Here is a 14,202-nt window from a genome sequence, read left to right as displayed (position 1 = left end):
GGGGCACCGCGTGAAGGTGCCTTCCAGACCAAGCAGGAACGCTGCTCAAGATGCCGCCACGACACAAGGCCCTGGTGAAGGCCAAGGACACGACCCGTGAGTCAGAGCACCAGGCGGGGCAGATGGGAGTACCCGAGCACTACCCACAGGAGCAGCTCCGCTCTGGGGGTGAAGGAGGATGACTCAGCGGCACCACTGACCCCAAGGAGCCCAAATGATGAATGTGCTGGCGCTAGTCCAGCTAAATAGATTATCTCCAGGGCAGCAGAGCTGAGGAAGAGCTGTTCTCACTGGCCTCTCCAGCCTCCTAAGACAAGAAACATCCTCTTCCCCCGCACGGAGGAAGGACTGCTCACCTTCACCTGTGCGCCACGATGAGACGGCAGATGTCCACGGGGCCCGATGGCTCATCCCGGTGGCCAGGTGAGCCCCCCGCAGCCCCGGCCCTCCCCAGCTCTCCTCCACAGGCACACCTATACACACACCCACAGCTCGGACACACACGTCCTGCGCAGCACATCCTGCTAGTGAAGAAAAGCCTACCCAGGTAGTCATGCCCCTCGAAGAGAAGCGGGCGATGTTGTCCTCAAAGTCAATGCCGCCCACTCCAATCACATCCATCTGGTCAGCAGGGTTGTTCAGCGTGCTAGAGCGAGGCACAAAAACACAAGGGAAGAGAAGTCAGTTTACGTGAATAATTCAGGGGGTGCCTGGGTGGCTCCGTCGACTCAGCATGTGACTGGTGATTTCGGCTCAGCTCAGGATCGCAGGGTCCCGAGATCGAGCCCCGGGTCAGACTGCACTGAGCACAGTCAGCTCCTCTCCCGTGGCTCCTCACCCCGCTCCCCGTCTCTCTCTCATAAATAAAATCTTAAAAAAAAAAAAAAAGAGTAGGGCACCTGGGTGGCTCAGTGGGTTAAGCCGCTGCCTTCGGCTCAGGTCATGATCTCAGGGTCCTGGGATCGAGTCCCGCATCGGGCTCTCTGCTCAGCAGGGAGCCTGCTTCCCTCTCTCTCTCTCTCTGCCTGCCTCTCCATCTACTTGTGATCTCTCTCTGTCAAATAAATAAATAAAATCTTAAAAAAAATAATAAATAAATAAACATATAGGAGCCAAGAAACGGATATGATGAAAGCATTTTATTTAAAAAAATTAAAAAAAAAATAAAAAAATTAAAAAAATAAAAAATTTAAAAATTTAAAAAAAAAAAAAAAAGAGTAATTCAGGTAAGGGCCAATACTCCCAGAGAAACCCGAGATGGCATTAGGTTCTCATATGGCTCCTCATAGCTGTCCAAAGGCCACGCTCTCTGCTGCCCACACACCGGGCTAAGGCTGTTATCTCGTATGTGGAGCACCTCCTCGTTTTCTCCCAAGACACTCTTCTCCCTCGTGCTCCCAGGCCCGGAGTCCTCCCTCTGAACGGCAAGAGCCATGAGCTCACGACAGTTGCCCGCTCACATGCTCTCACATCACTCGCACACCGGCCCAGGGCACACCCACCGCCCCAACGAGATCGCACACTTCTCTGGGAAGCAGCGACAGCCACACACTGGCACCTGCCACCGCCGTGAAGTCAGAGTTCTCAACTGGCCTGCCTCAGGGCGGATGGAGGACCGACCCCTCCACCCTCCTCGGGACCCCTCACGGCGCGGACATAAAGAGGAACCACGCGATTCTCCTCAATACCTCAAGTGGGCTGGATCTGCACAGGAATCACAGTGGAGCGAATCACAACAAAAGGTTTTAATTCTAAAGACAAGAGGGTAAGATAAAACCGAACTGCTGGAAAGTACCAGTTTTAATGCGTGAAACTCCATTTCTGAACTTGACCTACTACAGCTCCATCACCCAAACCGGAACTGTGACAACTCAATAACCACAAGTGACTCGCAGGGGTGGAAGGGGTTCTAGAAGCAAGACTCCAGGGCACGTGCTTTCACCCAACTATTCTGAAGCACCAGAACTCAATCCCGGCATGGCCTTCTTAGCTCACCGGCCACCGACCACCGACATGCTCCCAGCGGGTTGCTCAGAGGCCCCAACGGGGACTTTTTTTATTGGCTTGTGACAAAAATGAAGTCCAAGTGTGCCAGGGGTGCAGGACACCGAGGGGGGCTGGCAGGCAGGGCATCTGTGGGGATGCATTACTTGCAGAGGCGCAGGCAGCGCCCCGCCTGTGACAGACGACAGCTCTCTGAGCACAGCCCCGTCCTCCGCCGAGTGCCCTGACGCCCAAGCAGGAAAGCATCACGGCGCGGGCCGGGCCGTTCCCAGCACGAGCCCCATGCGGCTCCACAAGTGACACGTGAGTCTGACGCAGGGCCCTTTCCAGGGTGCTCCTCTGACACACGGGAAATGCACAACTCTTGGCCTGTAAGAGTATGACAGCCCACAGAAGTCACAGGATTTCAGAAGAGTGACCAGCGTGGGGCAGAGCAGTCAGACGGCGCGTGCAGAGCCGGCAAGAGGGGTGCGGACAGACGGAAGGACAAGCGAGGAGGCTGAGCTGCAAGAACAGGTGATGGGGGCAGATAAATGGGGCTACTGCAGGGAGACGCAGGAGGGGGACCAGGCCTGGGGAGTGTGCAGGGGGCCTGGGGGGCTGAGCGGACCTAGCACCTGCAGGCTCCAGTTCCCCAACCGGGGCTGCAGACCCGAGCGGGCCCACCGTCTGTCTGTGCGCGTCTTGTTTCCCTGTAACGGCCACGCCCACTCATCCACACACACCCAGGGCCGCTTTCCCGTTATAGGGGCGGGTGGGTGCTGACAACGAGCACCACACGGCCTGCAAACCCTCAAGTATTTACTATGTGAGCCCTCGCAGGAAAGATTTGCCAGTTCCAGGATAGAGTAGCGAGGACCTTAAAAAACAACAGGAAAGTGTATCTGATTAGGCAATGATGACCTACAGCAGTCTTGAATAAGAAAATTGCCAGAACGTGTCTGAGAAGAACAGAAAACAAGGAACGAGACCAGCCACCACTTCCAAGGGCTCAGTATTGGCAGAGCCTTCCCTGGGTCAAAGGTGTCCCTCACAAGCGCCCCTGGCAAGCGCCACCCAGGGTGGCCTCACGCCCACCGTGACGGACAGCGAGGCCGAGGCCCAGCGACGAGAGGGCCCCACGGCCTGCGCTCTTCCCACAGTAGTGACCTTACACTGTCCAGGCAGGGAGACAGGCTGGAAAGCGGATGGACAGTCTGGGGACTCTGGAGTGAGGGGGGACCAGAAACAGGAGAAGCGGCCGAGGAGAGAAACACGATAGGGGCAACAAGACAACCGGAGGGGACTACGCGGTACCGGGGCGTCCCACAGTGGAGCCGGACACACATGGCAGGCGACACAGCAAACCAGAACCGTGGGCCCCTTCCAAGGAGACAGGACCACTAACAACAATCAGGCTGGAACCACGGCTGCCAGCACGTACAGCTCCTGACGTATACCAACAATCATCTCCCAGAGCTCAGCCGGGCACGGGGCCCCTCATGTCAGTGCATCAGTCCTCGGGACCCCGGCGTGCACGCCTGGAGGTGTCAGCGCACGATGCAGGGAGCGACTGGGAGGGCACACGCATGCACACACACGCTCGTCTCTCCCCACTGGGCTGCAGAGCAGTGGGTGCACTCTTGTTTTCTTCCTCCCCCATGGTCACCTCACCCCGTCACGGCACCAAACCGCACACGGGAGGACGACCCACAAGGAGGCCGGTATTTCAGCACGAGAGAGGACTTACACGTGTCGCCTGCAGGAAAATCGGAGCCGGAGGTGAAAGACTCGACAAGAACTCAGGGCCTGTACCACAGTGACCGATGTTCCGCATCTCACGCTGCGTTAGTTCACAGCGACCCAGCACAAAGGGGCATTTCTGGGACAGTGTTCTCTCTGCCTCCCTCCGTGTGACCCCACTCATCGACCTGCAGACGCTGGCCGGGTCTGCATCGCGGCCCACACTCTCCCTCTCCACCAGCTCTGTGGCGGCTGCGTCCGGTCCTTCCCAAGACGACAGGCCCCTCGTCCCGTTTACCTTCTCACGCCCGGGCTTTGCACAGAGCGGGTCTCCATAAATACCGTGCAATCCACTAGTTTCTAGCAGGTTTACTTCCCTGACTGATTTTAGGAAAAAAAAGTAGAATAAAAACTGCAGGCCTCCAAACTGCTTACAGCAAACAAGAATAAGATAAATAAAAAATTAAACAAAAAGAGGCCAGCCTGAGCTGACCCAGGAGGCGGTGGGCACTGGCTCATTTCACAGCCTGGCTGGTTGTGCAGGGAATGTCCCCGTGATACAGTTCGAGACAGATACAAAAAGGAAAAAACAGAGACAGACGAACAACAGATCTGGAGTTCTTTCAGGGGAAACACCTCCAAGTCATCGCTGGGGGAGTACTTACCCATAAAGAGGCCCGTCGTTGCCAATAGCAGAAACCATGATCACGTTGTTAGCCGTTAACTCCCACACCTACGGGATTAGCAGACATTTATTTAGGAAGCAGGCCAGTCTCGACAGCACACAACTGTCCAAACTGTCCTCCTCAAGGAAGAAGGCTGACCTTAAAAATGTAACTCTAGACCCCCATGGACATGGACGTCACGTGCGTGAGCGCTGACGAGACCCAGGGCATGGGGCCTTCCACCACACAGAGCAGAGCCCGCTCTCCGGGAAGGCTCAGGAATGCGCCGTTCGGAGAAGGAACCGAGCCGGCAGGTGTGCCGCTCCCACTGCAAGTCGCCAAAGCTCGCGCCACCACCCGCCATCCTCGCGAGGCAGGCACACTGTGGGTGACAGGCCACCAGCGCACCAGAGATAAAGCACTCGGAGCAGAAGCTGTCACCAGGCGCCACCATCCTTCATGCGGGGACACAACCAACCTTGTCGACGAAGGGGTGGTCCATGAAGTCGGGGCCGCCGATGCTGAGGTTCAGCACATCCATCTTCTTCAGGATGGCGTAATTGAAGGCGTCCAGGAACCAGGAGGTGTAGGACACCTAGTCAACCGCCAGACACGACTTTAGGGGTTTTAGTGGAAGTCTCCAAGGGTGACAACAGTTGGTTTCGAAGTGTCCCTACAGACTCTTAAGCAGCATGACATATTAACTTCAATGTCAGAAACAAAAACCAAGAACAAATGATGCTCCAAAATGTGAAGCAGACACCCGGAAATTCTAGGTCCCGGCAGCCGGACTCCAGGGACAGCTGTGCTGTGGGGGCAGCCGCGCTCTCCCAGCCAGCCGTCCAGCGCCTCACCCTCCAGTACACCTTCCAGGGTGAGCTGAACCCCACCACTCTCAGTGCCTCCTTGAAAGGACTTATCACAAGATACGTCCCTGTCGTCTGAGCATTTCTACACAGTTTAATGGACTCGTCTAATGTTCCTCATTCCCAACCAGACTGGAGGGGAAACGGCATCAATCAAAGTTACCTCACAGAATTATTTCTCGGACAGAGCTGAATCGCCTCGTGTACCACCACTCAAGACATTTTTATAAAAAATACAATTAAACTTACAGTAGAAATGGGATTAATGCAATATTTAAGAATTATGTTTCTTAAAGGCTTTCATAAATAAGACCGGTTTATATCTGCTCATATAGGCAAATACAGGGGGCGGGAGTACAAGAAATTAAGAAACCATCACATGGGAGGCACGAGGAAGTAAGGTAAGCCCCTGCTGGACGGGGACAGCATTGCGGGAATTTTCCCCGCACTGTCTTTTAGATATTTCTGAACTGTGCACATCTGTACAAAATTAAATTTAAAAAATAAGGAACAGGGTCCTCCCCTTTTCTATGACTAGTTCTGAAAAGCACAGGGACAGCGCCGGGACCCCACAGGGCCCAACGTGACACCACATGGTACAGAGGCAGCCTCGAGCCCGTCACAGCCCAGGAGGGGCAACAACCACACCAACTCGTGATTCCTCCCTCGTGTGAAAGCACCAGAACCGTGTCCGTGACGTGGGGGCGCAGGAGCCCCGGGCAGGCCCGGAGGACAGGAAGGAATGAGACACAGGGAGTCCCTCCTGTTCAGTGCCCTGGGGGTGGGGTCTTCAGGGTCCAAGTGAGGCCGATGAAGGGGGGGGGCAGCGAAGGGGCGAAGCCACACAGGGGCCACGGAGGGACAGCGTGGCACATGCAGGATGCCAGAAGCAGCTCAGCATCGAGGAGGTGTGCTGCTTCTAAATGAACAGGTTCCCCCAAGTTTCACTTTTTATGTTCTGATGTCAACTCTGTAAGCCTCAGGGGTCCTCAAAACACCTACCTGGTTATTGGTAAAGACCCTGAAAATATGGAGTTCCGCATCTGGAGCAAAGCCTTGGCACTCCCGCATGCTGGCTATCACACCTGCCACGAAGGTGCCGTGGCCCAGCCCTGCAGACCACAAGGAGAAAAGTCCCAGAACACGGCTGATACCGGGAGTGAAACCCAGCTGAAAAAGGCCACCAACTCAAAAGACGCCCTTCTCTGAGCCCCGGACAAAGAGGCTGCGCTGCCCCGGAACGCTCCCCCAGCCGGGGCCCACGCCCTGGCTGCCCCGATTCCGGGCCTCGCACCCCCACCGCCACCCAAACTGGGAGGTCCGTGCGCCTCCACCAGGCAGCCCTCTTGCCTCCGACACTACTTCCTGACGTCCCAGGACAGTCCAACGAACTTCTGCCCCCAAAGGCACATGAACAACATGGGCCTGTCTCGGTAACGGCTGCCCACGACTGTGTCGTCACAGGCATCCAGAAAACCGCACTCTTAACCCATACAACCGGGGACAGGAGCGAGGGTCAGAGACCAGGTCACACCACAGCAGCGCCACCCACCGTCGTCCAGCGTCCGCTCATTGGTCCAGTTGGTTCTCTCCTTCACATTTTTGAAGTGGGGGTGCTTCTCACTCAGCCCAGTGTCAAAAACAGCAACCCTTACGTTAGCACCTTATTCCGAAAAATATAACCAAGCACAATCATGTTTAGAAAAATCACCTTTTTGGATCTTGTCTATAAAAAACAGTCCTGAGGGTGGCTGGGTGATGGACACTGGGGAGGGTGCGTGCTATGGTGGGTGCTGTGAATTCTGTGAGCCTGAGGATGCACAGACCTGTACCCCTGGGGCTAATGATACATTGTATGTTAATAAAAATAATTTTTAAAAAACACGCATGTTCCTCCTTGGGACCTGTCACGGAAGCCAGAGACCACCCAACATCTGCGCATTAGCTCAGGTGCCCCACGGGCCCTGGCTGAGCCAAGATGAGAAGGGGAGACTGGGAGAGATGCCATCACGTGCTGCTAGTAAGACTTGAGGTTTCAGGGGAAATCTCTTGGCCCATCCCTCCACTGTCACCAGGGCTCAGTCCTCCACATGATGGAGTCTCTGCTTCTGATGACTTCCCCGGGTCTCCCTCCCCTCATCTCCTTAGAGAGGCACTATCGAACGAGGGGCACCAAGTAAGAGCACACCCTCGGGGGACAGGAGACGATTCCCGTGCCTCCCCTCAGACACTGCTCATTAACCCCCTCTGCACACGGGGCTGCCGGCGACACGCGGGGCTGAGGGCACAGTAAGGAAAACCACTACGCAGTACACCTCGCTATAACAAGGAGCCTATTTCAGATGATACGGGCCAAAAGCTACGTGCACCAGTGTTAAGACTGATATTGCCAGATGAGGAAATTCTAGAAAACAGGTAGAAAAACCTAAGACACTCGTATTAACAGCTAACAGGTGTCATAGAGGTGGGGTCTTTCTGGTGTGAGAGCTGTGCTGACGTGTCCATACTATGTTAAATCATCAATTACACTGACAGAACTAGCAAAACATACTGCTTACATTTAAGTAATGCACATGATCTCAAAAAGCACTTGGTCTGGGGGGACAGAAAACACTTTTCTGTTTAGATATTTGCTTTGTGAAGAGTCCTCATCCTGAAGAGATAAAACCACAAGGTGACAATCGTTTGACTGAAACTCCAGTCCACCAGGCCTGAGAGTTAAACGGCCTCAGACCTACTGCAGGGTAGGAGCTGGGGAAATCAAGGGAGAGGTCAGGGTCTCCAAGGCTAGAGGACATAGGTGAGGACGCCAAGACCAGCTGAGATGGAGGGGGTGGAAGGGAGAGCTAGAGGAGGCTTCCATTTGAGCGGGGGTTCAAACCTTCACAGTCGTTATGACAGCGATTTTCTGCCGTTATGCACGGGAGAAATACTGTAGCGGCTGTTCTATTTCCTAGGACATGGTCACTGATGCCGTCTCTTGCTTTGAAACTAAGCAACGGGTGCACGGACTGTAACGCAGCCCCTCTGCACAGAGCTCCACTCTCAAGGGATAAGCTCATCTTCACGTTATCACTTCACAATAACCACGTCTGCACTCGATCTCCTTCCCTGAACAGCTGCTGTGTGCTCACCTGCACGTCAACAGGAGAGAAATGCTCCACCATCTACCCCCAACCTCAGAAATGGTACAGAAACACACCGAAGGAACAGAGGATTCAACAACCTAAAAAGGCAGAGCCAGATGCCCAGCACAGCAGAGGTCAAAGGCAGGGCCGCCGGACGTGTGTGGCTCCACACACAGTGGAAGGGCCGGGGCCCGAGGCTGTGGCTGCGCCAGGCACCTGAGACGGAGGGCGCGCCGGCCACCAGCCCCACGCGGGTCCCGGTTGAACAGCACACACCTGTGTAGCCCATCTGCCAGAGCACGTCCGCCTGCAGGGTCTGGGCGACCTGGCGAGGGATGGCTCTCAGCAGCCGTCTACTCGAGTGTCTGCCTGTGGCGTGCCAGAACCCAGAGCCCAGGGAGAGGCTGGCTCTTCGCAGCGGGCGCGACGACTGCCACTTCTGGCTCCACCGGGTTTCGTTACAGGGTGCGACGGGGTCAGCTAGAGCCAAGGAGAGAGAGAGATGAGACGCGGAGCGGCACGGGGACAGCCCGAGCCGGTGGGGAGAGCACCCACTCTGAGAAGGGCGGCGACCAGCCCTGAAAGCCCAGGTGACCAGAGGGGGAGTCCTCTACCCCCGCCAGAGGGCTTTCTCCATGCAGTCACACCCACAGGACATCACTTAGCTGACATCACTGTTCCCCAAGAGTCCTCTACTTGGCCTTTTCTAAGCGACGCCAGGCAGACTGGCAGAACCGCTGCGTTGAAACAAACAGCCGTGGCTGCAGCTGAAGGACCCAGAAATTCCCGAGCTTTCGTGCGACTTGCTCTCCCTGGGCCAGAAGGGTGGAAGACGACAACGACGACGACAACAAAACAACAAGGAAGCGAACGGCCCCCTGCGATGGCGAAGCTTCTCAGCACTGGGCTCCTGGCACAGGAGGAGGGGCCCGTGTTGACCCACCACACCTGTCTCTGGTCTGACAGCAGCGGGACCTTCTGCCAACCGCGCACTGCTCGCTACTCAACACGCCGCCTACAGCGTCCCCCTTCCAAAGCAGAGGCGCTAGAAAAGGAGTCGGGGGTTCGCAAGGCGACAAACCGTGTCTCCTCTCGATCCTGCAGGCGAATCAGCCCTGTGCGCATCAGCACCCGCCCCGGGGCACGGAGTCCACGGGTTCCGCTATCTGTAAGGACCTCACTTGGTGAAAAAATGGAAGAAAAAAGCAAAAGAACCGCCACAGGAGGGGTCCTTACCTTTCAGGACCGTGCTATCATGCGAAAACCTGCATCTCAGATCAGCTTTCAGCAGAACACAGCTATGCTGCTGCGACTGACACTGTGTCTCTAGAGCTAATGCCTACCGTGCCGTCCAGTCTTACCAGGCTCCCCACGAAAGGGTACAGGGACCTGGGAAAACATGTAGTTGTGTCAACTCCATTAAGTAATTATTTGCACAGACCAACTGAAATTATTCTGCACTGAACTCGCCGTGTTGACTCTGCTCTTTAAGTCAACAGTGCGGAGGGGTGGGGGGTGGGGTGCCCTGAGTGGCTCAGTGGGTTGAGCGTCTGCCTTCGCTCAGGTCATGCATGGTCTTGGGGTCCTGGGATCAAGCCCCATGTCGGGTTCTCTGCTCGGTGGGGAGCCTGCTTCCTCCTCTCTCCCTCTGCCTGCCTCTGCCTACTTATGAACTCTCTCTGTCAAATAAAAAAAAAAAGTCAACAGTGGGGGACAATACTGGAGGTGTTGACGGAAGACGGGTGTTGATAGCACACGAGGGTCTGCTCTGTCGGCTGGAGGCGGACCAGACTACACCTGAGTAATGAACTTGGCTCTGTAAGAGCAATTCAGAGAGCCTGGAGAGTACTGGAAGGAAAGCAGTTAAAATGGTAAGAGGGCTTGAACCCGTGTCAGGTGAGGGACAAGCTGAAGGATCTGGAGAGGAGAATCCATCAAGGACACCACAGATATCTTGAAAATATCTTTAAACACTGTCTTGCGGCAAACAGGTTGGCTCTGTCTTCCAGCCCATGGATAGGGCCAGGGACGGGAGCCAGGTTGGGACAGGCTCCAGCTAAAATAAAGCAGAGCCTGCTCACAACACAGCCAGAGAAACAAGCAGTATTTAACGTCTATTTACATCCTAAAAACTCTGCTAAGCTCTCACACTTGCACTATTTTATTTCATCTTCGTGAGAACCCTTGGAGGTAGGTAGCATTATCTCCAATTTTTGGACGGGAAAAGCTGGAGCCCACAGGAAAGCGGCTCACCACGCGAGGCAGCAGATGGCAACAAGGCCGACTGGGACTGCCAGCAGCGCAGCACGGCCTCAGGGGGCGTCAAGCTCTGTGTCTGACAACCGTGGCGGAGAAGCAGAGAAAGGAACCCGGCCCCGAGAGGCCAGGACTGCTCTGCTCAAGTCAGGCATTTCCGTGCTTCTTACAATGTCCTGAGGCTCTTTATGGTAAAAAAGTAAAACAGAAAAGCTCATGTAAGCCACTTATCTGGCTAAGTGGACAAGGTCTGGTTTGCTTTTACTTCCTGGATTGCTCTGAGGCTACTGCTTTTCAAAGAGAAAAAGCATCACAGAACATCTGGCCTGGCACAGAGCGCTGAGGAAGCCGGACAGCTGACCTCTGGGGCGCCCGAGAGCTGGCTTGTCCCACTACGCAAATTCATGCGGCTTCCCCCTGTCCCTTCCTGAACCTCAGGCTCTCATGCCTACTACCTGACAGACAAAGGGAGAAAAAGAGAACTTTCCTTCTCTTTCCTCCAGGGAAATAAATGACAGTAAATGATAACAGAGCTGGCAATCCGTTACCCTACTTTATCACAAATGGGAAAAAAGCCCTTTTTTTGGTACTAAGTATGCTTCAGAAAATGTTAAGTAATAAATATGTAATTTATTATTTAAGGGTAAGCTCTACCCTGACGAGCCCAAGCTGTATAAAAGCGGGACAGAATAAGCCCTGGGGCTGAAAGGAGAATCATCAAGTTCCCTCCGTCCTCACCTCTGCGCGGCCTGCGACTGAAACAGGCCGCGCCGCCGTGCGTGGTGAGAAGGCTCTCAGAAAAAAAAAAACGAACCCCACGGTAAGGGTGCTTTCCAAGACGCCTTAAAACTAAAAACACACACTGACAAGCACAGCGCAACCAAGAGGGAGACCCGAAGACCCGCCTTTCACTTGGGGATGTACGGGGCGCAGGGGACTCCAGGCTCCGGCTGGGCACCGCAGACACGAGCATCACCATCGTCCTCCTGCAAACCTGCAGATTTTTTTCCCACCAAACAGCAGGACATCTGTTTCTAGTGTTTCAGATGCCTGGCAAGAAAATGTTCACCACGGACGAAACTGGATGAAGGGACTCGGGGCCTTCCTGGACCGCTGCTGGCCGGCCCGCAGGAACACACACACTCTGTCCCCGCGCTGCAGCCGAGCACGGGCCGCAGCAGACGCGGCCGCGCGGAGCCCAAGCCCACGGTACTCACACTCCGCGTACTTGAGCGAACGGAAGACTTTGCGCTGGGGCGTCACCCGTTTGATGTTGGGATGGCCTTCGAGGGTCAGCAGCCCCGCTTTCTGTTTCTCTTTGATCTGAATCACCTCAAAATCACTAGGGTAGTCACTGGATGGGTTGTTTCGAGGAATGATTCTCCAGTTGTCTATTTCACTGCTCTTCAGGGCACTTGAAATAAAAGAATTTCTAGCTTTGGCTGTAAAGTATCCATTGAAAGCCACGATGTATTCTGAAATCAATGACCACAAATAAAAGTAAGAATTTATGTCCCTGTATTGTTACGTAAGAGTGCACCTACTCTGGTTCCTGGCAAAAGTTCCCTGGCAAAAGAAAACCTACAGATCCTAAAACTGACAGTAGGAGGAGCAGTAAACCAAGACTGGTCTAAATGCCCTACAGAGCAGTCCTCCAGGCTCTGAGGTCAAGCGATCTGTATGAGCCCCGGATCACAGAATCCACCCCTTAAAATCAGATCCCTGTGCTGTTTTTCAAAAAGCAAAGATCAAGAGAATTCTGAATATATGGCAAAGAAACGCGTGTAACTTTTTCAAACAGGAGAAAGGGATTCGGAAGGAAAGACTCGGTTTTATTTTCCTGAGCATTTGGCATCTCCCAACTCCCCACCCTCAGCGGCTACAACGGCACCTCTTCCGCAGAGTCGGGTTTTAGGGAAGAAATCCCCAGCGCCAATGTATCCCGGGAAAGCCAACTTCAGCAGAGAGAACATCTAAGTACTGTGCACTCACCTCATGTCAAATCGTAGAAAAGAGGGAAATGACTTTTTTGGCAAAAGCTAATTATTTAGAGTTAAGTTTTTTTTTTTTTTTTTAAATGGGGAAGGGACTAAAATAGTATCATTACCATATTCCACAACTGTTGAGGAGAATTCCACCTTCAACGTCAGGTGGGAACAGCCAGGGCATGGGGCCTTTTCGAAGGACTTCTTCTCCAACCTGTCCCCCAGATGTTTCCTCCCGCAGAGCAAAACCACGAGCAGAAGCAGCCAGATGTTCACAAGCTTCATGGTCAAAAGTGAATGTGGTCGTAAAATCACATAAATTCAAATCACACTTTTTTCTTCCTTGATTATAAGTTAATTTTTGTTTCGGCAAAAAGCTGAAACATTATTGATCAGCCATTGTACAGTCTTGTCCAACATAAAAAGAAGTTAAATTTCATGGCCTTTTGTGGTTTGGCCTGGAAAGAGGCTTTCATTTCTTTCTTCGTTTCTTCTCCATCTTGGGCCTCAGGCTCCTCTCACTCCGGCCCAGACAACTGAGTCCTCCCCTCCATCTGCAGCACAGAAGCACGGTCCGGCGGGGCGAGCGGTCACTCGGGCAGCTCTGGGCGGCCTGCGGAAGGAGAGAGCAAGCGGGCGGAGTCAGTCCCACTGGCACCCAGGCCAGAGCGCCACAGACACGCGGGGAGGAGAGCAGACAGGGAGGGCTCGGGCGCCGAACACCTTATCATTTCTTTAGTCACTCCTCACTTCTCTCGGGGGGGAACAAGTTTTAAGGCAGCTTCAAAACTCAGAAAGGTGAAAACAAACGAGAAAAACGAGCAAACTGAGCATAACAAACAATGCCAGGAACGCCGAGCCCCTCGCAGCCGGGGAGGGGATCTCGGTCCCACACATCATCCCTCCGCTCTGCCTCCACCTCAGACTCTCCGTCTCACCCTGCGCAACCCTCTGTCTCCAGGGCTCTTCCCCCACAGCATTTTATTTATTTCATAAGTAGGCTCCACACGGAGCGTGGAGCCCAACGTGGGGCTTGAACTCACGACCCTGAGATCAAGACCTGAGCTGAGAGAGTCGGACACTGAACAGACGGAGCCACCCAGGCACGCAGGAACAGCAGTTTAATGCCCCACACGTTTTGCCAACTCTTCCGGCAAGAGCTTGGTAGATACATCCTCACCTTCTACCGTAAAATAATTCCTAAGGACAAACTAATTTGCATCCAAGTCAAATCCTTACCACTTTCTTTCAGAGAAACTATGTTTTAAAATTATTCGAACTATTATTACCCTTCAGATTTTGAAATATTTCTGGCCAATTTTCAAACTTTTTTTTAAAGATTTTATTTATTTATTTGACAGACAGAGATCACAAGTAGGCGGAGAGGCAGGCAGAGAAGAGAGGGAGAAGCAGGCTCCCCGCTGAGCAGAGAGCCCGATGCGGGGCTCGATCCCAGGACCCTGGGATCATGACCTGAGCCGGAGGCAGAGGCTTTAACCCACTGAGCCACCCAGGCGCCCCTCCTGCCAATTTTATGAAGAGGGCATAGAAGGATTCACGCAGTCATCCAGTGTAT

General features: G+C 53.9%; 1 protein-coding gene across 1 annotated transcript in view; it reads right to left on the bottom strand.

The window, feature by feature from the left end:
• MBTPS1 (membrane bound transcription factor peptidase, site 1) overlaps positions 1–14,202 on the bottom strand; it is a 51,104-nt gene that overhangs the window by 25,181 nt on the left and 11,721 nt on the right. Inside the window, exons 2-9 of the mRNA XM_032853857.1 lie at positions 12,749–13,239; positions 11,859–12,116; positions 8,662–8,865; positions 6,810–6,920; positions 6,260–6,369; positions 4,870–4,986; positions 4,392–4,459; positions 544–646 (exon numbers count right to left, since the gene is read on the bottom strand). Coding sequence (XP_032709748.1) covers positions 544–646; positions 4,392–4,459; positions 4,870–4,986; positions 6,260–6,369; positions 6,810–6,920; positions 8,662–8,865; positions 11,859–12,116; positions 12,749–12,911 — 1,134 coding nt within the window. The 5' untranslated portion in view covers positions 12,912–13,239. The remainder of the gene's footprint in view (positions 1–543; positions 647–4,391; positions 4,460–4,869; positions 4,987–6,259; positions 6,370–6,809; positions 6,921–8,661; positions 8,866–11,858; positions 12,117–12,748; positions 13,240–14,202) is intronic.

The sequence above is a fragment of the Lontra canadensis genome, unplaced genomic scaffold, assembly GCF_010015895.1.
Source record: "Lontra canadensis isolate GAN:19392208 unplaced genomic scaffold, GSC_riverotter_1.0 scaffold8, whole genome shotgun sequence".
Taxonomy (NCBI): domain Eukaryota; kingdom Metazoa; phylum Chordata; class Mammalia; order Carnivora; family Mustelidae; genus Lontra; species Lontra canadensis.
This window is presented reverse-complemented; position numbering and strand designations above follow the sequence as displayed.